This window comes from Ambystoma mexicanum, chromosome 6p (genome assembly GCF_040938575.1).
Source record: "Ambystoma mexicanum isolate Mex_15411 chromosome 6p, UKY_AmexF1_1, whole genome shotgun sequence".
NCBI classification, from domain to species: Eukaryota; Metazoa; Chordata; class Amphibia; order Caudata; family Ambystomatidae; genus Ambystoma; species Ambystoma mexicanum.
This window is the reverse complement of record NC_090935.1, coordinates 1,365,671,836-1,365,699,397: the sequence shown is the minus strand read 5'-3', so window position 1 is coordinate 1,365,699,397 and position 27,562 is coordinate 1,365,671,836. Positions and strand designations below refer to the sequence as shown.

At 47.4% G+C, this 27,562-nt stretch overlaps 1 protein-coding gene across 17 annotated transcripts in view; it reads right to left on the bottom strand.

Moving 5' to 3' along the window:
- Positions 1-27,562, bottom strand: part of MPDZ (multiple PDZ domain crumbs cell polarity complex component) — a 1,735,289-nt gene that overhangs the window by 1,172,767 nt on the left and 534,960 nt on the right. For all 17 annotated transcript variants that reach the window (XM_069626067.1, XM_069626068.1, XM_069626072.1 and 14 more), the window contains exon 10: positions 3,960-4,048. In XM_069626067.1, the coding sequence (XP_069482168.1) occupies positions 3,960-4,048 (89 nt within the window). The remainder of the gene's footprint in view (positions 1-3,959; positions 4,049-27,562) is intronic.

Sequence of the window (27,562 nt, the reverse complement as noted above, 5' to 3'; positions counted from 1 at the left end):
AACTGGGGGCACTTCCTGAGGGAGAAATTATCTGGGCTGGGGACTTTAATGCTGTATTGGATGCATCCCTGGATAGGGTGGGGAGCGCAGTGCGCTCGAGTAATAAGACCTCCACGAAACTACGGGGTATGTGCCCAGTGTGGGATATTGAGGACATCTGGAGGGTGAGACACCCTGGAGTGAGAAAATTCACGCATTACTCGGCGCCGCATGGCTCTGCGGCTCAACTAGATTATTTCCTTGTATCACGGGCAATTATGGGTCGATCCGCTGGGGTGGGTATTTTGGCCCACACTTTATCAGACCATGCTCCAGTTTTGTTGTCAATCCGTTTGGAGGGTCGGGATGAGGTGAGGCCTCCTTGGAGGTTTAAAAGTGAAGCGCTTACGGATAAGCTCTTTAAGGAAGAACTGTCGAAGGCCATAGATGCATACTTTGAGGTCAATGATGGGTCGGTGTCATTTGCTGGTGTCCTGTGGGGGGGATTTAAGTGTGTGATTAGGGGTGAATGTATAGCTAAGGAGGTGGGAATCCTGAAAAAGCTGCGGAAAGATCTGGCTGATACAGAGGAGGAATTATGGGTGCTACAAGAGGAGGCTCCCGTTCCGGATCGGGCTCAGCAGGGTGCCATCAAACGGAAACTACAGGAGTATCAGACACTAGCGCAGAGGGAGATTAAATATATGTGGGATAAAGTAGCTCCTCGGAAATATGGTGAGGGTCAAGCCCCGGGTCGGTCTCTTGCTAAGTTAACTAGACTGAGCGGGCGGGATAGTAGGGTGATAATGATTACGGATGGGAACGGTGTTGATCATTATGACGATTAGGGCATTACCCATGAATTTGAAGAGTTCTATGGCCACTTGTACTCATCACAATTAACGGCGACGCGAGCAGAGTTAGAGGCGTTCCTCGATGAGGTGGGGTTATATTGATATACAGAGGAGCAGAGGGAGGGGCTGAATAGGCCTGTGACGCTGTAGGAAGTGGCGGACGTTATTAAATCTTTACCAGGCGGGAAATCTCCAGGTCCTGACGGCTTCACAGCCGAGTTTTATAAGTGCTATGCAGAGAGGCTGGCTCCACGCTTGTTGATGTACCAGGAGGCAATATCCATGGGGCGCTTACCTGACGCACTTAGGGAAGCCGTAGTGTTCGTACTTTTAAAGCCCGGGAAGCCAGAAGGGGACTGCTCCTCATACCGCCCAATTTCGCTTATCAATCTGGATAATAAGATCTTGGCGAAAGTTATAGCGAAACGGTTAGCGCCACTGATGCCTACTTTGGTGAGGGCGGACCAGGCGGGATTTATCCCAGGTCGGTCGACCTCTTTTGGGTTGCAGAGAATGTTTGGCCTAATGTCGGCGCTGCCGGCAGAGGACCCGGTGGTGGCGGTTCTGTTGGATGATGCCAAGGCATTTGATTCTGTTGAATGGCCGTTTCTATTTACCGTTTTACAATGGATGGGTCTGGGCAGGTTCTTTATATCCCTTGTGTCCCTTCTATATACTGACCGGTAGCCAGGGTGAGAGCGAATGGGCGGAACTCCAGGGTACTACCGCTTGAGCGAGGAACACGTCAGGACTGCCCGCTATCCCCTTTGCTCTTCGCACTGGCGATAGAGCCATGGGCGGAGTGGGCTTGGGAGTTTCATTTGCAACGCGGAGTTCAGCTGCATACCCATAAGGTGATTATATCGTTATACACAGACGATATGGTCCTGTTCATCCGCCATCCTGAAGTTAATCTTGACATAATATATATTATGTCGGATCTACGGCGCTTCGGTGAACTCTCGGGGCTGCACATAAATACCAGTAAGTCAGTAATTTTCCCGTTGACGGGGGGGAGAGGGGGTGTCCCACTTTCGAGATTACTGGGGATAACAGGGGATCTGCACAACACTTGATATTTGGGGGTTACGGTGGCGAGGGAAGAAAGGGTGGTATATGCTAGGAACTATGCAGAGGCTCTGGACTCAGCCAAATGGGCAATGGCGAGTTGGACCTCGCTCCCGCTTAACCTGTACGGTAGGGTCTCGGAGGTTAAAATGACTATTCTTCCCAAATGTTTGTACGTGTTTTTGAATGTACCTATAAAGGTACCCCAGAAGTATTTTCGGGACCTCCGGGCATCAGTGCTGCAGTGCATTTGGGCGGGCAACAAGGCTCGGGTCTCTTGGGAGAAGCTCACGGCACCAGTTCATGAGGGAGGGTTGGCTCTTCCGGATTTTGAGTTATATTATAAAGTGGCGCAGGCCAGCTATCTTCGATACTGGTACGGAATGGCAGCGGAACATAGACACGTGGAGATAGAGAGATCTATCGCGTCCCCAGCACTGTTGAGGTCGGTCATTCTCACTGCCCCGAGTCGTTTTCGGAACCCTCGGAATTTGATGGAGCTGACATGCTGGGCCTGGGCGATATTGGAGAGAGCTCCCAGTGGGGGTCTTCTATATTCACAAAGACTCCCGCCATTGTTTGTCCCCGGGATTCCCCTGACCAGTGAGGAGAGGTATGTGGCTATGCTGAAGTGGCTGGGTGTCACTACATGGGGAGAGCTGTTCCCCAAGGGGAGGTTTGTCTCTATTGATCAACTGAAGGAAAGGGGAGTCTTGACAGCGCTGGATGTGTTTTTATATTATAGACTGAGGGTGACACTACAGAGGTTGTTTCCAACCTTTCCCGAACCTCCGGAGGTGGCTGTGGTGCTTGATAGGGTGACAGGGGGGGACATAGGGAGACATATATTCTCCGAACTGTATGGATTGGCATTGAGGGGCAGGTCTAGCGTTGGAACATCCTCAAAGGGCTGTGGGAAAGGTCCTTAGAGCAGGACATACCAGTTGATGTCTGGGAGTACTGTTATATGCTGACCAAGAATGGGGCGGTTAATTCGAATTATAAGCTGATCCATTTCAAGTTTTTGCATCAGGGTTATTACTCCCCGGCTCAGCTGCAACGCTATTTCCCCCAGAGGTCGGGGGCTTGCCTCCGGTGTGGTCGAGAGATGGCAGGGTTTCTACATGTGGCCTGGGAGTGTGTGGAGTTGGAGCACTTTTGGCAGCAGGTGTTTGAGGTAATCGGGGACATTGTAGGGCAGCGATTCGTGCTGGATCCTGTTGTGGCCCTGTTGGGATATATACGGAACAGATACCCAAAGAGACTAGGACATTGGTGGGTCTCCTCTTGATTTTGGCTAAACGCCGGGTGGCCATGGTGTGGGCACGGAAGCGGAGCCCGACGGTTGAACAATGGTCAGGGGACATATTCTACTGTAATGATATGGAGGTGCGTTGGGGGGTGTTGAGAAGTAGGCACCAAAGTAGCAGTCAGATGTGGGATCCATATTTGGTGTACCTTCTCAATCAACGGGGGAGGGATGATTCTGTGTCTCCTGCTGCACGGGGTTCCCCCCAGGGTGCTTGACTCTGTGGCGAGGTCTCCACTTGATCCCTGATACCGGATCTATGGACTGTACAAATCGGACATAACATCCTCACAGGTGTGGTGGGCAAGCCGATTGGGCTGTTTACATAACAATGGTTTTGTGGTCCTGCTTACCCTAAACGCTCTTTAAGGCTACCTTCTCAAGTGCACCGGGGGGTGGAAGGGTGACAGTGGGGAAGGGTTCTGTGCTGTTAATGTTGTTATCTGAAATGCCAATAAAGAAATTTACAACAACAAAAAAAAAAGAAATAGGCATAACACACTTTTCATCTGCTTTTTGGTTGGCTGCTTCTGGGTTCTAACACTGAGCACTTGCAAGTACAATTCAGGTTACACTAAGAGCTGTGGAATTATATTTCATTACATGCATTCCTAACGAGGCAACATAAAACAAACTAAATACTGCAAGCCCATCTGTATACATCTGTGAAACAAACCAACAATGTTTAGAAAATTACAAAAAGTTAAATATCCATGCAAATCATTATCAAAAGGTTTAGCATTACTTACAGCAATAATCTGATCTCCGATATGTATTCTACCATCGTGCTCAACTGCACTGCCTTTAGTGATGCTTTTAACAAATATGCCAGAAGGCTCTGAAATTTAAATGAAAATGAAATCTTTAGAACTTCATTTAATGATCCAAAACAATCATACTCAAAGCACATTCCAAAAGGGAAACACTTATAATATACATATATATATGATGTATTACTCACCGTAATCGTATTTCTGATGCTTGTATCTGCTTAGATTCACATGCTGTGCATAGGCTGACATCTAGTGGAAGTTGCAGAGTATTACAGTTTGTTTTTTGAAACTCGAAAATGGGCGTCGACACAGGGCGTGCCAGTAATACTATCCCTAGTGTGAAGTCCACTGTACCCATGATCCCTCACGCGTCTAGGACCCTCAAATTGTGTTTTTTCTTTGTGACATGAGGTAGCATGAGGAGTAGCACGAGTACAGATAATACAAGCATATAGATAGAAGATAAGACTACAAGCATCCATGCGCCTTCTCTCAGAGGGGAGGAAGGGTGGGTCGCATGTGAATCTAAGCAGATACAAGCATCAGAAATACGATTACGGTGAGTAATGTATCTCTTCTGAGGCTTGTGGAATCTGCTTAGATCACATGCTGTGCATAGATTAGCGAGCAGTGTTAGAAGAAGGGGGTGGCATATGAGGAGGCTCATGCGCAAATAAATGTCTTAGAACCGCTTCTCCCACTTGAGTATCCGTCTTGGAATGGGCGTCAATGCAGTAGTGCTGAGTAAAAGTGTGAATAGAGCTCCAAGAAGCTGCTTTGCAAATGGTGTCTAGGGGTACATTTGCAATGAAAGCCAGAGAGGTCCCGATGCCTCTTGTAGAGTGGGCTCTTGGTGTGAAAGGCAGAGATTTCTCAGAAAGGGAGTAACACAGCTGGATACAGTTAACAATCCGCTTAGAGATGGCACCTTCAGAGACGCGATCCCCCTCTCTGCCTGTAGCTACGGAGACAAACAGCTGGTCTGTTTTCCTTAGCGGTCTGGTTTTGTTTACATAGTAGAGGACTGCCCTACGCACATCTAAGGTGTGTAGTTGCACCTCAGCCGAGCTTTGTGGGTTTTGTTCGGTAAGGAACTGGAAGCTCGATGGACTGGTTCATGTGGAATTTGGAAATAAACTTAGGTGAGAACCTAGGGTGTGTACGCAAAACCAGTTTATCCTTGTGGACTGTAAAGAAAGGATCCTGCACTGACGGAGCCTGAATTTCACTGACCCTTCTTATGGATGTAATAACTACTAAGAAGGCTGTCTTATAAATCAGGTGTTTGAGACTGCTTTTATGCATGGGTTCGAATGGGGGGCCCATGAATTTAGATAGCACCACATTAAGGTCCCACCCTGGTGGTGGGTTTGAAATAGGAGGGTGAAGTTTCTTTACTCCTTCCATGAAGGCATTTACCACTGGAACTTTCCACCACAACACCTTGTTATGGGAGGTGGTGTATGCTGACAGAGCTGCCAGATGCACCTTCAGTGAGTTAAAAACCAGTCCTGCATCCAGCAGGTGGAGCATGTATGTAACAATAGTTGAAGGAGTGCAATCAACTGGGTTGATTTGTTTATTCTGGCACCAGATAACAAATCTCTTCCACTTGTCAAAGTAGCAGTGCCTCGTGTTAGGCTTCCTAGATTCTTTTAGGATGTCCATACATCTTTGAGGTAAATTGAGATGTCCAAACTGTATGACCTCAGGAGCCATGCTGCTAGGTTCATTGAGTTGGGTAGGTGATGTACTGTTTGACCTTGATGCTGGGACAGTAGGTTGTACAAGCCTGGGAGTTTGATGGGTTCGCACATCGCTAATCTGCGTAAGTGTGGGAACCACAGTTGTCTTGCCCACATGGGAGCAACTAGGACGAGCGTCATTGATTCCCTGTTTATCTTGTTCACCACCTTCCTGATGAGGAGTTGGTGGAAAAGCGTATGCAAACATCCCTGACCAGTTCATCCACAGGGCGGTCCCCTGGGAGTCTGGTTGTGGGAATCTGGACGCAAATCTTGGGCATTGTCCGTTTTCGCTTGTGGCGAATAGGTGTATGGTGGGGGAACCCCACTGAGAGAAGAGATCTTCTACGATTTCTCTGTGTAGACACAATTCGTGCTCCTTTGGGAGGGGATCTCTGCTTAGTGCATCTGCTAGAGAATTTAGATCCCCTGGAACATGTTGCGATGACAGGAAGATGTTCCGTTTGAGTGCCCATACCCAAATTCTCTGGGCAAGTTTGGACAGATTTGGCGAACGAGTCCCTCCTTGTTTGTTCAGGTAGAACATGGCTGTAGCGCTGTCTGTCTGGATTTGCACTGACAGATTCAGTAGGTAGGGCTCGAAGGCTTGAAGCGCTTTGAATACTGCCAGAAGCACTAGCAGATTGATGTGATTCTTGGCTACTGATAGAGACCAGAGACCCTGAGTCGTGTGGTGGAGATGGTGACTACCGCCTGTATCTCAGGGTCGTAAAAGGGTTCCCCGATGGACAGATTTTCTCTTGTCCACCAGTGAAGGTTTTGTACAAGTGTTGGCGAAACGACCACTAGATCGTCCCACTGACCACTTGCCTGAGACCACTGTTTCAACAACCATTCTTGCATGGGACACAGGCGCGCGTGGGGGACCAGGTAAATACATGACGCCATCATGCGTAGCAAACGCATTGCTTTGCGTACCGTTATCTAGCGACCGGCCTGATATTGAGGAATTTGCAGTACTATATTCCGAATTCTTTCCTCTGATGGAAAGGTCAACCCCTCTTGTATGTCTAGGATAGCTCCTAGGAACTATTTGGAGGTGCTTGGCACCAGACTTAACTTTTTCTCGTTTATTGAGAAACCCAATTCGAAGAGGAGGTCGATTGTTCTTTGAATGTTTGTTCTGCAAATCGCTGGGGTTTCCCCCGTGATGAGCCAGTCGTCCAGGTAAGGGTACAACAGGATTGCCTCCCTGCATAGGTGTGCTGCAGCCACCGCCAGTACCTTGGTGAATACCCTTGGAGCTGAAGATATCCCGAAGGGGAGTACTTTGAACTGGTATTGCCGAATGTCCACCTTGAACCGCAAGTACTTTCTGTGCGCTGGGAACATGGAAATATGAAAATAGGCATCTTTCATGTCCAATGTTGCCATGTAGTCCCCCTTTTTCAGGAGGGCGATTACCTCTTGGAGAGTTGTCATGCAAAACTTTTGGGGCTTGACATATTTGTTTGCAGGCCGTAAGTCTAATACTGGGTGCATTGTTAAATCTTTCTTTGGTACAAGGAAGTAAGTTGAATAAATACCCTTGTTTACCTGGTGTCCCAGGACGAGTTTGACGATCTCCTCGAGGAGGATTCTTTGGTGGTCCAAAGAATGTGTTCTTTGTCGGGGAGGGTGGTTTCGGGGACGCTCTAACAGTTCTATGCAGTATCCTGCGGACACTGTGGACAGCACCCATATGTCTGATGTGATCCCTTCCCAAGCTTGGGTGAAGTTGGAAATGCGTCCTCCTACCAGGGATGCGTGAGAAGGGACCCAGAGCAGAGCGTCACTGTTTTGGTGGAGGCGTGCCGCCGCCTCTACTGGGGCTGCCTCTACCTTTACCCCGTCCTCTCTTATTCCCCCTGCTATAACCTTGGGTAGACTTTTGGTTATTGTTCGACTGCGTACCCTGGCCCTTGGAATAGCTTGACCCACTTAGGGAATTTTGTCCGTGTGCGGCGAAAATTGCCATTACCCCTTTGATTTGGGGGCTTAGTGGTTAGTTGACCTAGGGACTTCAGTGTTTCATACTCGTCCTTGGCATTTTTAGCGCGTCCTCGACCACCTTACCGAACAATAGATCTTGCTCCACCGGTTTGTCTAACAATGATGCTTGGGTTTCGGCCTTGAATCCAGACTGCCGTAACCAAGCATGTCTCTTGATAACAGTACCCTCTGCTATCAATCTACCGGCGTTATCAGCGGCATCAAAGGTTGCCTTTAAAATGCAACCGGATACGGCTCTTCCTTCTGCGGAGACTTGCGCCAATTGGCTATTTAGGGGTTCTGGGGCAGAATCTATGAGTGCCGCGACTTCCTCCCATTGGTGGCAGGTATAACTCGCCAGCAGGGTGGTGGAGTTGGCGATTCTTGCTTGGTAGGCGGAAGTGGAGGCAACCTTTCTGCCAAACCCATAAATTTTCTTGCTCTCCTTGTCGGGAGGAGCTTCTGATGATGAGGGTGTTCCTGCCCTCTTTCGGGTGTTTGTAATGACTAGGGAGTCTGGTTTCAGATGCCCTCTTATATACAGTGGGTCTGATTGGGCTGCCCTGAAAAGCCTCTCAATCCTAGGGTTGACTGCCCTGGTGAGGTTGTGGTTTACCAGTGAGGGTCTATTCTTCTTTGGATCGGCCCAAGGATAGGATTGCCTGTGCAACAGGTCTCCTTTCTCCCACCAACTCTTCGACAAAATCCCTTTCCTCTTGAGCACCCTCGGTGTCAATGTGGAAGTGGTTTGCTGCTCGAATTAGGACTTCATTTAGGAGGGGCTGGTTGTCGACAGGGGCGTCGGTAACCGGTGGTTCTTTATCTACCGGGGAATCTACCCTGTATGTTTCTGGGTCGTCCTCTTCCTCCTCTTGTTCCTCATCGTCCCCATAGTAGCCTGTCCCAGTCTGTTCTTCCAACATGCCCAAATCTGTCTCCTCACAAAGGGAAGGATCTTCTTGATCTTGAGAATAAGGGTGAATGTGGAAGGAATCTGAAGACCGTGTTGTTTCGAACCGGGACTTTTTACTTGGGGGGATTGGATCTTTGGAGCCTGAGGGTGCTGACCCGTCAGGGTTATAAGTGAGAAAATGTTCAGGATTTTTGGCATGGAAATCTGCCAATGATGACATTCTTGACATGACTATCTATGTCCTCACTAGACCACTCTCTTGAACTGGGAATGACTCTGCCTGGGGGGAGTTTCCCTGTCTCATCTATAATAGAGATGTGAGACCTGTCCGTCTGTTTGATTGGAGTGGAATGTTTCTGCGGTGTGGAAGTAGGCTGAGACTGCTTCCTCTGTTGTTTTGCCCCCTCCCCGTGGCTGGCAGAGTGTTTACCCTGCTTCTTTGGGCCTTCAGAGCTTTTCGACGCCTGGCGTCGAGCTTCGGTAGTGTTGGTACTATCCTTCGACCATGTAGGTTGGGATTCGGGAATAGGCGTTACTTGGGCTGCTGACGCCGACTCCTGGAGTGCGGTCTGGGGATAGAGGTCAGCTTCGTCTTCCGACAATCGAACCTCGGTTACCTTGGGGAGAGAGGCACTCTTGGCAATAGTGGATGATTGCCTGGAGTCATGTGGCGATCTAGATCGAGAACGCCCAGAGGACGCTGATTCTGCTGATGCTTGTATCTGCTTAGATTCACATGCTGTGCATAGGCCGACATCTAGTGGAAGCTGCAGAGTATTACAGTTGCTGTTTGCAAAACTCGAAAAGGGCCGTTGATATAAATTGTTTTATTGATAGTACATTTATTTAAAAAAAAAAAAAGTTATATCCCAAAGTCTCATACTAGACATCGAGGATGGAACTGGTAGAGCCATGAGGTCTGGGGGCCATCACCTTCTGTGTGATGTAGGACCCGGAGGAGGTACATCGAAGAGCCCCAGATTGCCCAGTCCATCAATTACCTTTCACGTTTCAGTAAATCAGCTGCCGCGTACAACACATTGCTCAATGCTGAGAGATTTCTGGCACTTTCCCAGAGCTGCACTTTAATAGGGAAAAAACTGCTTTTAATGAACCCGCTCTTGGAGCCACAGAGACGGGGCCCGCGGACATGCCAATTTATGGATTGAGCAATGGTTTGACAAATGAAGCGATCCAAATGCCACGCAGATCTGCATTCATGGCAGTAATGCTTGTGGACGCCAATGCCAACCACACCGTTTAGTAGATTATTCCACACCCCTAAGTGAAAGGTGTGAAAAAACCGATCCTAAGTGGGAAACACCTTGGATCCAAAATGGGTGCTTACAAGGTATTTCTGCCATGGGAGCCAATGTGCTACTAATGGCAGCACACCAGAAATAGGGTTGCAGTGTGGACTTAAGTAAACTTTCCTCTGATCACAAAAGAAAAGTTAAAAAACCAAACAAACCAGCAGAAAATGCAGGGGATGCAGACCCTGAGGGGGCCAGAAGCCGAAAAATTAAATTCTCCCCCTTACATACCCATAATACTCCCTTAGAGCTTTAGTGACCACAGAACTAGCCTGAGGCAATGACAGTGAGGAATAAAAAAAAAACACGATTGACTATAGCGCTAAAAATGGCTTTGTCATGGAGTCTAAACACAGAAATAAATCACAGACAGTTTGAACATCACATTCAAACTCGGGAGCCAATGCTCGGCTCAGACAAAACCAGCTGAGAACATTTCCAGTTGGGGCCTATTTAAGAACAAGAACTCTCAGTGTGCATCAGGGGATGCAGGAATTGGAGGGAGTAGTTCCAGTAAGAGAGGGGTAGTGGATCAGTGTGGCAGGGGGGTGGCAGAACAGAGCAAGAGGAGAGACAGAGTGCTGAGGAGTTGGTGAAGCAGAAAGAGAAGGAGGAAGGAAAGTAGGAGAAGAAAAGCACAGATGAGGTTGGAAAGATCAGCAGGTGGTAGACCAGAACAAGTAGAGGGAGGAGAGAGAAAGAGAGCGAGAGAGAAAGGTAAAAGAAGATCAGGATGCGCTGAAGATGAAAGGAAGAGGAGGAGGGGAAACAGGAAAATAGAAAGAGAATGGAGGAGGTGGCCAACCAGGAGGTGGTGAAACAAGACAAGAGAGTCTAAGGGAAAGACAGAGTGGAGGAAGCAGAAAGCAGTCGAGAATGGGAAGCAGAGGAGAAGGGTTCATTGGAGAGGAAGGAGTTAAAAGTACAACTAAGCGGAGGAGTGGAAAGCTAAGAGAGGTGGTGAAGAGGGCCCACATGCTGACTGGCATCACCAAGGAAAAAGAAGAAAGTGATTCGGCAGAGGCAAGTGGGAAGAGAAAGCAAAGTCAAGAGAAGGGGGAAGTGCTCTAGAGGTAGGGTACCTACAACCCATTGCTGATGGAGACTGTGGAACCGTCTGCCAACAGAACTAGGGGGGTAAAGCTATTCCCAGGCCCAGAGAGACTGGCTTCAGCATCATAAAAGGCTGCATTTCAGCCCAAGAGTCACAGGGCCAGGCTCCTAAATTGGTGAAACCCACTACCAAGAAGAGCAACATCCTAACAAGGGCAAAGAATGATTACCCGATAATTTAAGTCGAGAAAGAAGTGTTGGGGCACCTAAACCTGTAAAGACTGAGCCACTTTATTTGACTGCGATCTGGCAGAGAAAAAGGGAAGAAGTGAAAGAACTGACAGACTATGGTCCATGAGCAAGTTAATATTGCTAACCATTATTTTCTTTGAGTTTATTATTCCCTTGAAATAATATGTGTTATCTTTTATTCAATTTTACATATATGTCAATGCCCTGATGCTCCATTTTGAGACCAAATATAGCATTCACCTTGGCTTGTAGGGGGTTCCTACCTCTCCAAGGGATGGAATTACACAAGCACTCAAAGCAACATTTCAGAAAGAATAAACTTGTTTAAAGGTACAGTAATTACTCTATATAATACCACACAATATATTCTTAAGAAATGATAAAGTTGTGCATATGATTTAACTAGAAAATATATAGGCAAGTACATGTTTAAAAATAGCTTTACAAAATACAGAAAGTGGTCTCACGGGACCATAGAATGTTCAAAAAGGTAAAAGTTCAAAAAGGTCACAAAAGCCCAACTCGACTTTTCAAAAGACATCCAAGTCTTAAAACTAAATTCAAATCCAAATGTTAGATGTATTGTCCTATTGGAAGTAGTGGATCAAGGACATCCTTCTGTGGTAAGTATAGTGTCTGCAGATGGAGCTCTGGGGGAAGTGTGTACCCAAAGAAAACCCCACATTGGATCAAAGGAATAGCCAGAGATAGTTATGTTATGGGATGAGAGTTTTATAAAGCGTGTCGTATTACCAAGGACTGTCATTACTCTATTGAGGTAATATGTCAGCAAATCACTCAGCATCTATTTTAGAAGCAATCCACTGAGTAGTAGATCGAACAGGTAGGTTTTAGCAGCTCTGAAACAAGTGAAGATTGGACGTTTTGCGAAGTGTGGCTGTTATGCAGTTCCCAATTCTGTAGGCCTGGACCAAGAACATACGACAACTCCGTCTATCCTTCCATTACTTCGGGATGATAAGTTTCTTGTCTAAAGTAGATCTAAAGGGGTGGTATGATCTGTATAAAAGAAATCTGGATGCCAGTAAGGTGGCTGTGGGATAGTGGAGGCTTTTATGTACAATACACAAGCTTTTGAATATGATCCATTTCTGGATTGGAAACCAGTACAGTGATCCTAACACTGGGCTAATATGATTATATTTCCTGATCTTTGTTAGCAGTCTTGCGGCTGAGTTGTGTACTCTCTGTAGCCGTGTAATGGCGTGTTTTGGAAGCCCAAGGAAGCAGCCATTTCCATTATCCAGTCGTGAGGATATGCGGGAGTCAACGGCCGTTAAGTGATGGGCAAAAGAGAGAAACTGAATGGTGTTTCAGATTTTCCTTAGTAGCATGAAGCAGACTTTTGTCACTGAGCATAAGCTCTTGATCTAGGTGTACAACCAGATATTTAACAGCAGGTTTAAGGTATGGACTTGTGTCAGAGGAGTTTACCCAAAGTCCTACTGGCAGTAAGACTTTAGTTAGCTATCCCAGTGGTTTGTAGATCCCCAACTCTTAGTAACAGTCTGTACTAGCTCAGGACGTTGGTAGTGTGGCAGAGCAGTCGGGCTTATCTTAAGAGGAAGTTGTCTCTGTATCTTAGTTAGACAGGCACAACAAAGAAGCACTTACACATATAGTTATATAAAAGATATATATTTATTATATTTACACCAGAATCACTTTAAACACTTCAGTCATTTATGGTAGAACACTACTAGATAATAAACTTCAAAGGGCACTTTCACTTTTGTGTTTGTTTGCGGTTAGATTTGCAGCAACGTTCCTAGCAACGTTCGTAAGGGAAAAGACAAGGTTAACGTATTATCAGTAATTGCGCAACATGTGCTTAGTTCAAGGTTCTAGACATGGTTTATTCACCTGGCAAGTCTTTTAAGTCAAACAAACGCAACAAAGGCAGTTCGGAGAGGGCTTCAGGTCTTGACAAACAGTGAATAATGAAGAGTTCTTGTGGATTTCTTCGAGAGTCTAAGTTATTGAAGCAACAATTTAGCAACTAACAAAGGAGACCTAAAAACAGACTTGAGAAGGGGACACAAGCAGCATCTTGGGTCAGAGGTAGGAGGGGGTTGCCCCAGACACCTCTACGTGTACTCCAATGGTCTGGAGCGACTTCTTGGAATCAGATAAGCCATACATTTTTCCCCCACAGTACCTTTGGTTTGAAGAAAGTGTTTGTGTTGGCTGCTTCTCGATGTGGACCCGGCTTCCAGATTCCTTGGTCTGGTGACGGAAAGCAGGACAATGGACGGTGTCTCTCAGCAGCAGTCTCAAGGGAGTGCCTGTAGCATAACTTTGAACAACTTCTTGGTTCACTCTGCGGTTTTGGCGCCTTTTCAGCAGTTCCATCCAAGGACACAGGTCGCCAGGTCAATCTTCTTCACTTCCTGTAGTCCCACACTATGATGAGGGAGTATGGCGAGTTGGATCAGATCTCTGGAGTGTCCTTATGGGCTCAGCACAGATTTGGACGAATTTGGCCTTTCCACAATGATCCACTCAAAAAGGGCAGCAGGTCTCCTGGTATTGGGGTTCCACAGCTCTGGAGGCTCCTAGGACCTCGGGAGATGGTTCGTTTCAAAGTTTGTCTGGGGATTGGTTGTTCAAACCAGCCAAAGGGAAGGAATCGTCCTCTTCGACGCTCCTATGTCGCATAAGATATGGGGTTAGGACAGCAGTGGTCGCTTCACGGTCTTGCAAAGGGTCTGCAGGCGTCTCTGCTCATCTTATTCTTCGATTACTTCTGTTTCCTGTGGTCGACTTGCTTTACACTCCAGAAGCCTCACCTTTTATACAGTTCCAGCACACACTCCTGCAATCTCTCTCAGAATTTCACAGGAAGGGGCATTTGGCTGCCCAATCAGGAGAGCTGGCCCTAATCAGGCACTCTGGCAGACAAAGGACAGGGGGGTGCAAGCCTCCTCCCCACTTCTTGCCTGACCAGACACTCTGAAGCCTAGGTGGGGATACCAACTGGTTCCTGCCAAACGCAAAACACACACACAGACCTCCCCCTCCCAAAATGGTAGAAGAAGGGTTAACAAAAAACCACCACGCTAGGGTCAGTCGCTTCTCCAAGCAACAAGTTGATGGTAGATCTCTTTCTTCAGCTGGGGCCTCCCCTCTGGAACAGCCTCCCTGCCTCCCTGAAACTTGAGGAGAACCATCTCCGGTTCCGGAAGAACCTCAAAACCTTTCTCTTTGCCTCTGCCTTTTCTCCTCCTCTCCCCTGCTGACCTCCTGGCTGAAACTGAATCTGCTCCGGCTACCTGGCCACCCTCTGTTCTCGGGCCCAGGTCCCTCCCCCGCCAGTCAAACACTCCAGCACTGCCTGCCTGGCAACCCCAGCACTTGGGGACTATTTCTGTATCCCTACAGTCCCACTACCAGCACTTGACACCTGATGTCTGCACTTACCTTGGCACTTGCCACCTTGGCCGTTACTTTACTATCGTCATTAGTCTATGCCCATGTACTGCATGGACACTTTCCCCTTCACATGGCACTTTCCCCCTTCCCCATCCCATGCACTTGCGCTATCTGAGGGACACCTGGCCTAATAGGATCGTTGTCTGTCCTCCCTTTGTTCCCCCTCCCTTGCCTCGTCGCACCTTGAAACACTTGTGTATAGGCGCGTTATCAATGCCATATCACGTATCATATCAATTGGCAAAAAAAGAATGGAGGGCCCAAGTTGGTACTTGGCTGGCCCTATTGTGCACTACCGAGGCTATGGACATAGCCTGCGATATAAAAACACACATTAGTTGGTAGAACACGTCCACTGCCACCAGCCATAACTAGGTGATTGTCTAGGTGGCTAAAAAGTAAATTACAGGAGCAGAGGGAAGGGGGATACTAAGTAACCCTTTGGCACTCCATTGATAATCCCTCAGATTATACAGTTTTGGGAGAGACAACAAGTACCTCTCTATCCTTAAGAACTGCAGTTACTTAAGGATTGTAAGGAAGGCATCGTATCAACAGTAAGACAGACACAACAAATCACAGTTCAAATGCGTTTATTGAATTTCAATTGGGTTTGAAAAATACCTATTTAATCCTAAACCTAAAGATGGGAGCAAGCTACGACCATAAAATAAAAAGAATGCAGTCCTAGTTGTGTCTGAAAAAATAAAAGGGTCTATACTAATACACCTATTGACAATCCTTACTTCTAATAACAGTCTGGGAAACAATGTGGTGCAAAAGAAAAGTGTTCACAAAAGGACATGTCAGGCTATTCTTGCCCTTGGCTTCCCTTCCGCACACTTTCAGCACAGGACAAGGCGGAACACTCGAGTTTAGCACAGTTTCTAGCACAAGGATGCTGTTCAAGACTTCAACATCAGTGCCTTCCGTGCCAAAGTCTGTTTGTCATTCACAGTCTTTTATTTACGAGGGCCTGATACAACGCGACAAAACATTAAAGTTCCTTTCCTCTCAGGATTTTCACTTATACAACTTCTTGGATGATTTACTGTTCACCCCGGGTCCCCCTCCGCTGGGTTCAGACCCACTTTAACACAAAACCTTCAATTGGTCTCCCACTGCCGGGCTCAGACCAAACTCATTTACTCTTCCAAACTTTCTCTACTTCATCAAAAGCAAAGGCTTTCGATTGTGCACAGGATTTTGCTTGACCCGTCGCAGGACCACTTCGATTCACATTTATTTGTTCTCTTTCAATTGGTCTCCCTCCGCCGGGCTCGGACCAAATGTTATCTACTTTGTTCACTTCTCACTTACAGATACCTTCGATTGAGCACCCACGCAACGCCGGAACCACTCTGTCAAATTCCTTGTGTGCTTTGCCTCATTCAGAGTGTGCTCTCGTGCTCCACCTTTTATACATGTGGGGGAAGTGTAATGGTAGTCAGGTGTGTGTGTGTGATGGTCAGTAATTGCCCGACGCACCTGACCATTGTATTCGGACATGTCAGGTATACTGCTCGGGTGTTAGTCTGTTTTCTCTCAAAGCAGGCTGTCTGTGAAAAAGTGTTCGCGTTGTAAAGAGGCGGAGGGGTAGAGTTCCTAAATATCCTTCTTGATAGGATGGGGTAAACGTGTTACAAGGAAGGGAATACTGTGTCTCACCATCCGGTGTCCCACTCCAACAAGACCCCTCGCCCAGGTGATCTGTGTTGTGTTGTGCCTGCTATTGTATGGTGGAAGAGTGTGACTGTTCGGGTGCACAGGTGTGTGTTGGTGTTGTAAGGGAAGGAGATGTGTTGTGTTGTTGGAACTGGTGACACGCATCGTAACAAAGGGCAGAGGATGATAAATGACCTTCGAGTAAAGGACACAAAGAAAACGTGTCAGTGTAATCCAGAAGCCTCAGAGATTGTTTTCAGTTTTGATCGCGTTATGATAAAGGCACGTCAATACGATCATGAATGTACGGAGAGGAGTGGAGTCACAAAGGAAGAAAAGTGCTGTATGAAGTCAGGAGGTTACAGCTTAAAAAGTAACGCTTAGTCGAAGCTGATGAGGAGGGGAGACATGGAAGCATGGTGTAAAGTCTGTGAAAATAGCCGCTTGACCATGCTTCCATGTCTCCCCTCCTCACCAGCTTCGACTAAGCGTTACTTTTTAAACTGTACCCCCTGACTTCATACAGCATTTTCCTTCCTTTGTGACTCCAGGTGCATATTAGGGGTGTGTGTGTCCACCCATGGACTTTTAGCTATACTGTAAATGTTTTGTTGGGGTAATAGGAGTTAACAGGTAGGTGAACGTGCATGTGTGCATGTAAGCATTTTGAGGCTTTTCAGATGTTGTCTCATTGGAACATAGATTCATAGGTTTAAGAATTCTAAGTATGGAGTAGAGTCTCCCAAAGGCTATGGACTCTTAGAATAAGTTTGCATGTCTTACATTTGAGGTTGCAGTAATGGTTTGGTTATGAGAAATTGATTTTTGATGTTGTCAAAATCCTAAAAAGTTTTTACAATTTTAGTATGGTGAAGAGATCTATTTAATGTGGTGTAAAGGGTCTCTCCATGTTAAAGTATTGCAGTTCTGAATGGCATGCGTAAGATGTCATGGTCAGTACGAATGGCGTGTGTGACGCCAGTATAACAGTATGGTTAGTCTGAATGGCATGTGTAGGATGTCATGGTCAGTATGAAAGGTGTGTGCAAGTCACACCTAGTTAATTGATGTGCTTGATTTAAATGGCATGTGTGTATGATACCGTTTCAGTACTGTGGTGTGCGGGTCATGCCCAGTAAATGATTGGTATGTGAGACATGCTCGGTCAGGTTGGTTGGTGTGTAAGTGTGCACGCCAGTTTGGTTATATGGTTGGTATGGATGGGTGTGTGAGTCATACCTGGGTTATAGCATGGTAGTCTGGTGGCACATGAGGCATGCCAGCTAATGGTCAGAGAGGGAAGGACGCTTTCTGGGTTGAGGAACCTGTCTAAAAGGGACCAGGGATGCCTCTCTATATATTCAGAGTGGTCCACTCTTTAAACAGGGTACGTTTGTGTATGCTGAGTGATGGGATGCAAATGGGTCCCATCCGACGTACGTGTGTGTGTGTGTGTGTGCGCGCGTGCGTGCGTGCATGCGTGCACTATGAAAGGGAAGGAGATGTGTTGTGTTGTGCCTGCTATTGTATGATGGAAGTGCAAGTCTGTCACAAGATGTGGTGGGGCCCGGGGCAAAACATTTGGTGAGGCCCCCTTACAATTTTTTGCCCTGGGCCAGCGGCGACACCTCCACAAACAGGATACTCGAGAACACTCTCCTTGAATTTGTGTGCAGGATCCCAAATATGGTTTTCTTATTACAACTGCAAATTAACTACAGCAAAGTTAGATTTCTCTACTGAAGAAAGGTTTATGCCAGACTAACTTTTGTTCATATGCATAAATATATATAGGATGGCATGAGCTCTCCGCTCTGCCACCTCCAACTCTCTGCGGGTCAGTCACTTTTCCAAGCAAAGATTTGGGGGCAGATCTCTTTCTTCGGCTGGGGCCTCCCTCTGGAAACAGCCTTGCCGCCTCTATGAGAATTGAGCAGAACCATCTCTGGTTCCGGAAGCAACTCAAGACCCTTCTCTTTGCTTCTGCCTTCTCTCTTCCTCTCACTTGCTAATCACCTGCCTGATCCATGCACTGGTTACCCTCTGAATTCGTGCACAAGTCCCTGCCTGTCAAGTTACAATCCTGCACTGCCTCTTGGCTCCCGTGCACTTGTGGTCTGTATCTGTAACCCCAAAGTCCCCTCTCTTGAACTTACTCTTCACCCGTTGGCTGCACTTATGAGTACCCGCACTTGACACCCGTTGGCTGCAGTCTTGTTTCTCCTTTGTTCCTGCACTTCTCCATCCTACCCCACCCTCTGCACTTCTCCGTTCACCCCTTCACTGCTCTTGCACGATCTGAATGACACAAGGCCTAGTAAGATCAGTGTTTTGTCCTCCTTTTTTGTTTCCCCCTCCTTGCCTTGTCGCGCCTTGAAACACTTGTGTACAGGTGCGTTATAAATGCCATATCATATAATTAAGGAGCACCCTGCCCCTATAAGCGCATTAAAACACACATCGTACAAAGTGACAAATGATGTACAGTGGAGGCTGGTACATTTCTGAACTTGAGGCTTAAATGTATGTGCCAATTATGCAGGATCAACAGAGCGCAGTAAGGGAGACCAAACCAGACAAGGGTTGCTTTAGGGGGGCTCTCACTCCCAAAACAATGTTTGAAACACTGGGTTAAAATTATGCATTTTACAGCACTTTCTTTGCACAATTGGGTAGAAATCCATACTGTTTGCAATTGGTTTTGTATGGAAGCACAAGAAAAATCCCAATAGTTGCAAATCACAAACCGTGCACAAAAACATTTTCCAATACATTTCATGCCACCTTTCCACACAACATATGCTAGTATAAAAAAATATTTATGCTTGTTGTTCTCATGTATGTCCATGCAGGCTGCATCAATATGTGCATTATTACCATGTACGGACTGCCAGCCAGTAAAAATGCTGTGCCACACAAACTCCCAGGCAGTAAAAATGCCATGCCACAGAAAGTATATCCAGGCTGACTGTGCACCATTAGTGTTATTACTGGCTAGATTGGCCTAAATTCAATGTGGGCCAATTTAGCAAATTAGTATGTTTGCTTTAACCTTGATGCATAGTCCTGTGCATCAAGGGTAAAGCAAAAAGAGCAAAGGCAATGCTAACAGTTTGGGCTTTCGTGTAGGCATGGGGAAGGCACTTCTTTATTAGTATTAGCTAGCCGTTGATGGTGCCAGGTGCAAAATGGTTTGAGTACCTGAGCAGCTAATAGCAGTGCCTGGCAAATACCTAATACTTATACACAAGCCTAAACGGTTGGCTTTGCCAATGCTTGTTTTTAACAGGACTTCAGCTAAAGACATGCAGCGTGCTTTTAAATGGAGTAGCCGAAGGCAGACCTGATCAAGACATTTTTATTACACCAGTTCCGTGTTTACAACTGCAATGAAGTCATTAACTCTCAGAAGACTCCTTTGAGAAAACACTAGCACGCACATTGAGGGCAAAGTTTGATGGCAAGGCTTGTTTAAAGCTAGCTCAGAGTTACAATGAGCAGGTGTTTTGGGTGGGGAGGGCAGGAACTGGGTGACAATTGCCATGGGGATTAGCATGGCCGTGAGAATTCAATGTGTGGGCAAAGAACTAAACAACATCTACAAGCTTTGCGTCCCTCCTCATATGCCATTTCTTCCTATCTGTACTCAATCCTGTCATTGCGATGTATTTTCCCAGATCCAGGATCTGGCAAAAAATTACTCACCAGATCTCAGATACAGCACCACAATCTGGGAAATCTATGTGCACAATATGTTTGTTTTAGAATGCTGTGGTGTGTTTGTGCTTTAAACTATGTTGGGCAGGGATTTGAACGCTAGGTTCCAAAGTGAGACACTGGTCTGGGCGGGAGCACTGTGAAATCACTTGCCAATGTTGCACTGTACTGGAAATATTGATGTGCATTTTTTAGGTTTAAAAAGGGTGCAGATTTTGAACTTTGCTGATGATAAATTCTCTGAGGGAAAGAGGCATATGTTCATGGGGTGACTAAAATACCTACCCTACACCCTCCTAATCCTCCTGTCGCTGGACTCTCTTTCACTGCGGTAGGAGGGATGCCTCTGTCTGTTCGCTAAAGCAATAGTTTTGTCTTATTGGTGGCACACCAAATAACTCAAACAAAAAGAATGCTGTGCAGTGGCAGAAAACCATTTAAAAAAAAATGTTTTTATTATTTTTCAAACAACAACTAACAAAACCAAAAACAAACTTAACAGTGCATGTCTCTACTATTCAGCTTCAGACACAGAGTTAGGGTGGTCACTGTTTTCTCTTTACCCTCCCCCCTTAACTCGAGCCTATTCACCCACTTTTCTAGTTTCATTGTCCGCTGAGGGTTCTCCTTCATCTGTATTTGTCACGGAGTACTGATCGTTTGGGCAGCCTTGGATGAACCCCTGTAGAGTAGCCAGCAGGTGTCTTCAAGCTATTAGGGTTTCCGTTTCATCCTCAACCCCCCTACTGGCTGCCTCATGCCATGCCATGGTTTCAGCTTCTGCCCATTTCCGTAAATCCTGCCACCATACCTCTAACCTATGTCTGTGGGTAGCCTTCCATCCCATGACGATTCTGCGCTTGGCCAGGTCTTTCAGTTTACTCACATGTCCCAAGTTGTGAGGTCTTGCAAAGCCCCCCCACCATACAGGCCCATATAGATTCCACATCTAGCTTAATTTCCTTCTCAGCTAGTCGGTTCTTGATTTCACTCCAAAATGTGCTAATCTCTGGACACATCCAAAACATATGTACCATCCCCTCGTTCACCTCCCCGCATTTAGGGCATGCCTGTGTTCCTGCGTTCTTGAACCTGGCTATTTTCTGAGGGGTTATGGCCTGTGAGTTATGTATAGTTGAATTTGTTGCAGTCTCGCATTTTTCTGGGCACTTTTTTATGATATGCATGGGCTCCCCTACATCATCTTCCCAGTCCTGTCTCAGCTGTATCACTTCCTTGCCCACCCTAGTCATCAGAAGTTCATAGATTCGAGAGACTTCATGTCCTCCTTCCAAGACATCGTAGATCGTCTCCACGACTTCATCAGGCTATTTAGTCAGCATCCCTTCTGGCCATGTTTCCCGCACCTTCCGCACCATTCTAGTATAAGTGATATATTGCCCTGGGTGTAGACCAGTTTCTACAACTAACTCCTCAAATTTGATTACATCCCTTTCCTTCCATAGGTCTCCCAATGTGGCTATGCCCCCCAGTTCCCAATACTTACGGATTGTCTTCCTTAATTGCTCATCTACACCCGGCAATGCCACCAGCGGCGTCTGCGGGGACCATGGGGTCGGGTTATCTACAGCTCGACAGGCTCTGCGCCACATCTCCAATCCTAGTTTCAGCCGTCTAGGTCGCTCTCTTATTTCTGTTTTGGGCACCCATATCATCTTGTTCAGGAAAAACGGTGTACAGTCAGCTTTTAACAGTCTGGATTCTACTGTGGGGTCCTCTGACAGCCATTTCGCCACATACTGTAGTTGGCTGGCTATATAGTAGATCTCAAAGTTGGGCAGTTTTATGCCCGCTTTATCATATGTATTTTGCAATTTCCATAAGGCTATCCTGCTCCTGGTGTTATGCCATATAAAGCCTCTGCAAAGGCTTTGTAATTTGCCAAAGAAGCGCTTGGGTATCGCGTAAGGGATGTTCACGAAAAAGTGTAATAACTTGGGCTATCTTCAGTTGCGCCACCCTCCCTAGAATAGCCAGGGGGAGCTTTACCCAGAATTTCGTGCTATTATCCAAGTGTGTCATTGCCCTCTCCGTATTATATGCATGTTCGTCTTCCACTCTATGGTAAATGTCAACCCCCAGGTATCTAAAGGACCTAGTCTCCCAGGGTATCGGCAGTACTGGTAAATTCTCTTGTGGGGTCTTTCTATATCTGCCCAGTGGGAACAGGCTCAATTTCATGGGGTTGACTGCAATCCCAGAGAGCGACGCAAATCACTCCATTACTTCTAGGATGTACTGTAGGTTTTCTTCCGGATATCTTAGATATAGCAGTATGTCGTCAGCATACAGTGATATGAGATGGGGTCCTCCCTTCACATAAATCTCCACCGTTTCATATTGTTGTCTCAAATATATTGCAAGAGGTTCTAATGCGAAGATATACAACATCAGAGACTAGGGGCACCCTTGTCTAGTGTCTCTGTTGAGCTGCCATTTGTCCGAGATATACGCGCCTGTCTTAACCCATTGTAGGTACCCAGGCCCTATTCCATATTCCTTCAAGGCCGCCATCAGCCAAGGCCATTTGACTGAGTCAAAGGCCTTCAGCGCATCTAGTGACGCAATTGCTACCTCTGGTATGTCTTCTTCTGATTGCTCTATGACATGGTGTAGTCGTCTCAGGTTGTCGGATATGCTTCTATGCGGCACATATCCTGTCTGGTCGGGGTGTATGAGTTTGCCTATAACCTGTCTCATTCTGTTCGCTAGCACCGCTGTAAGGATCTTGCTATCTTGATTTAGCATGGATAGTGGTCTGTACGACCCCCAGTCTGTGCTGGGTTTGTTGGGCTTAAGGAGTGGGATGATGATTGCCTCTCTGAGGGTTTCTGGCAGTCTCCCCGTTTCCCATGCTTCGTTTAACATCTCCAGCAATGGGGGAAGTACTTCCGCCCTGTACATCTTATAGAACTCGCTAGGGAGTCCGTCAGCCCCGGGGGCCTTCCCGGTAGGTAGTTGCATAACCACTGCTTCCAGTTCCTCCAACGTGAACGGGGCATCTAGGTTTTCTCTCTCTTCTGCACTCAACTTTGGCAACCCTATGTGCTCCAGCGTTTCTACAAACTCGCTCCATTCCCTTCCTGCTGTGTCTCCATACAGTTGTTGATAAAACTCGAGAAACCTCGTGTTCACTCCCTCTTGGGTGTCTAATATCTGGCCGTTCTTCCCCTTTATTGCCCTGATGGTTTGCCTAGGCGCTTCCGTTTTGTACAGCCAAGCTAACAATCTCCCAGGTTTATCTCCACCTGCTTGTTGCCTTTCGGTACATTTCTTGTAATTCAGGTTACTTAGCCTCTCCCAGTGTCCCTGGCACTCCCTCTGGAGCATACTTATGGCTTCGGCCATCTCAGGGGAGCGGTCTACTCTGTTCGTAATTGCCTCTAGTTCCCTCTCTGCTTCCCGTAATTCTCAGATTATTTCGTCTTGGAAACCTTTAGATTTTGATATGGCCGCTCCTCTCACCACTACTTTAAACACCTCCCACAGAGTGCCAGCCGAATCCATGCTTCCGGTGTTTGTTTCAAAATATTCTAGAATGTCCTCTCTCAGGTCCTCCCTAAACCCTGGATCTTTTAGCGCCTCAGCTCTGAGTCACCATGTGAGGATCCTCGCTCTGGGAGGTAGGTATTGCCATATTAGCATCAGTGGAGGATGGTCCGAAAGGACCCTCGCTTTATATTCCACCAGCTCAATCTCACCTGTTATCTCTATGGAGACGAACATGTAGTCTAATCTAGTGTGCAAGTTTTGTGGAGCCGCATAGTGTAAGTAATGTCTATCTTGTGGGTGGAACAACCTCCAGATATCTTCCAGTTGAAATTCATCTATTAAGTTCTTCAGAGTTTTAGCAGCCGGGGAGGGTTTGCTTTGTTTCCCATCCGATCTGTCCATCCCCGTGTCCAGTGTGCAGTTAAAATCACCCCTCCATATAACTATTCCTCCCAAGTACGGGCTGACTTTACCATACAATGTCTTGAAATAGGCCACAGTATTTTGGTTGGGGGCATATGTATTAATTATGCACACCTCTTTGTGTTCAATCAATCCCTTTATCACAACCATCCTTCCATCCGGGTCCTCTGTGGACCGTATCAGCTGAAAGGGTACGTGCGGGGCGATCCAGGTGATCACTCCCCTGGCGTATGCAGAGTATGTTGCCCCAATAGTGGTGCCCTTCCATTTTCCCCGTATTACCTCTTGTTTGTCTTTCGTAAGCTGGGTTTCTTGTAGGAGAGCTATATCAATTTTCTGCCTCCTCAAGTACATCAGTATCTTGTTTCTCTTTAAATAGCTATTGAGCCCTCTGTCATTCCAGGTCACTATCCTAAGGTCTCCCATTGTCAGCCATACTCATTCCCACCTCTATCCCTCCTTGTCATTCGTTTCGCGCGCCATAGCGCGTGGGTATAAGCTCGTTTCTCTACTACTACCACTACAAACTCCCCAACTCCCCTCCCTCCCACCTCCCCCCCAGTCCCCGACTGTTGCCCAGCTCCATCCCTGGATCTCAGGCGATCCCGCATTTGGTCCTATCCTGGCAAGCCGGTGCTAGGAGCCCAGCAGGGGGTTACTACACAACCAGCAACCCAACTAACCTATCTATTGGGGTGTGAGTTTGGGTCTATCTCCCTCCCGCTTTAGTGCCTCATCAGCTTTGCACGTCATTATCTATCATCCCATATCTATAATCAAGTCCCATTGTCGCAGCTTATACGGCACCTTAGCCACCAGAGCCATGTTCACGTTACTCTGTGCCGCTCTCCTTTTTCTCTGCTCCCTCCAGGCAATTTTGTGCATCTAGCCATTCTGTCGCATCCTCCGAAGTCTCGAAAAATATTGCCCGGTTCCTGTGGAACACCTTTAATTTACAGGGTACATTAACATGTATTTGTAGTTGGCTTCGCGTAGTCTCCTTTTAATCATTCAGAAATGTAGTCGTCTCCTTTGCACTTGGAGTGTGTAGTCTGGGTATGAGGTGATGGACGCAGATGCCCTTTCTATGCTGCCTCCTTCGCGGAGATGTTCCAGGATCCTTTCCCTGTCTCGATAATTTAATATCTTAGCGATAATTGGTCTCGGTGGAGCTCCCGGCAGGGGTGATGGGGGGGGGGGTCTTCTTGTCAGCGCCCTATGTTCTCTCTCCACTGCGAATCCTTGCGTGCGTGGCCCCCCCTCTATCTCTTGCAGCAGCATCGACTCAATATACTCCGTGGGATTCAATCCATCTTGCCCCTCCGGGAGTCCCACAATGCGTATATTGTTCCTTCGTGCATGCCCTTCGGCTTCCTCCGCTCTGTTTTCTAGGTTGCTTACTTGTTGTCTCAGTGCATGGATCTCCGATGTATGCGTTGCGCTGGCAGCTGTGTTGGATTTCACATCTTTCTTTAATTCGCTTGTCCTTTCCGCTATTGATCTTACATCCTGTCTCAATAGGTTGACATCCACCTGTACTGCATCGATTTTAGCCTCCAATGATTCCTGGAGTGTGGTCATGGCAGCCTCCAGTTTCGTTTTCCATGTCAGTTTCAGGTCTGCTATGGCCTCTAGGATTTGCTGGTCGCCACGTGCCGGAGATGTGTCCCTTTGTGCATTCCTCTCTTTGTTCTTGGCCCCCTCTGCAGTTTGCTGTGTCTTTCTGAAGTCCTTCATTGTGGCTTGCTTCCCCTTCACCTTTGGTGGTTTGGCTGCCATGGTCCTGTATTCTGGTTACAGTTTGGGGCGGTTGGGGTCCGGGTATACTGTGCCTCCCTTCCTGTGATTTTGCCAGGGGGCAGTTGCTATGCTGCCTGGGGTCACAGTGTCTTCCACTGGGTGTAGACTTCCTCTTCCCCATGGGGCCGTGGTTTCTCTCTCTGGTCCGTCATACCGTGTGCTCATAGAGGTGACTGCTTGTTGTGGGTTCTGCGGTGCGTTGTGCTGCCTGGAGCCCTTTCCGGAAGCAGTGCAGCTGGGTTAAGTGGTGTGGTAGACACTTGTCTCGGCTTTGTGGCGGTCGTAGCTGTCCTGTCGGGACCCGTTCCTGCTCCTCTCCGCAATTCACTTTCTCCAGGCAGTTCATTACTTCTGTGATTTTAGCGTGGGCAACTGGTCTACTAATATTCTCATTTGGAGCTTTATGGCTGGGTGTCCTTCTGCAGCTGGCACTCCAGGTCCCTTCACAGGCCAACTCTATCCAGTCCGTAGCTCCGCCTGCAGTGGTGCCTGTTGTCATTAAGGTGTTTCCTAGCTGTGGGTTATGTCCCCGGGTCCAATTCTGCGTGGTTTCTAGCTCTGTTATATGCACGGACAGTTCAGGTGATATACCAGTTCCCCCAGTGCAGGGTGTCTCAGTCAGTGGGGGTACCCTCCTTCCTTCGTGCCCCCTCAGTTAGCCATGTTTTGCATATCACAGGGTCTCATTGCCACTGGGTTGGCTTCTCCAGTCATGCCATCCAGCAATTAAGGAAAAAGGGCCTCTCTGTCGGCGTGTTCATGTCCTCATTGTTTAACTTTCATCCATATAATCCATGTACCATAGGCTTGAGTGGCCTCTCAGAGTGCCATCATACTTCCTGGGGACCTATGCTGTTTATTTATCCTGAGGCTGTCTCTCTGTTTTCCTCTGTTCACGTTGCTTGAGTTCCTCAGTCCGATGCACAGTTCGCGGTCGATCTGACCGCATGCAATAATTGTAACTGGAGGCTTCCAATGCCCCCAGCGGCGCCTCTGCCACAGTGTTTCAGCAGCCTACGTACGGCCGCTGCTTGTGCTACTCCGCTCGGCTCCCTTTTGCTTGCCTGGGGCCGTGCACCGAAGATCCGCCCACTTATCGCGGGCCCCCACCGACTCAGACCGCTATCGGGGGCCCGTTCAGGTGCACTTCATGCACATGCGGCACGCATTATTCAGTTGCATGCCATGCGAGGGCCCCGGCCCCTGCGGCGACCGCCGCAGCTGGCCGCTCACCGGCGTTCCTCAGCTGCAGTAGACACCGGCACACAGCCTGCGTGCAAGTGTCCGCAAGTCTGTCCTTTTCGTCCGCTCGGCAGATGTTTCACTTTATTGGGCTCTGTGTTCCTTTGTTCTCGTCCCGAGGACGGCTGCCATTTTCTTATCTGTGACTCGTTGTTCGCCTCCGTCGCGGTGTCTGCTGCAGTTGCCTCACTTCACCTCCAATCTACATCGAGGCACGTTCAAACTGTGGGCGAAGAGTTTCCCACAGCTATATTCGCCGCTCATCTGATTCAACCTGCATTTCTTTCCCGGATCAAGGATGGATCTGCGGGAGCTTGCAGAGAAGACATCCAAGCTCATGGCTGCTAAGCCACACCCCACCGTGGCATAACACCATTGAGCAGATTGTTAAGGTGCGGCATCAGTTTCAAACATGCAGAACACAAAAACCTATTGATGCAATATCAAGACTCCCTTTGATAAAACCAAAGTCTTAACTTCTGGTCTCAGCTTTTAGAT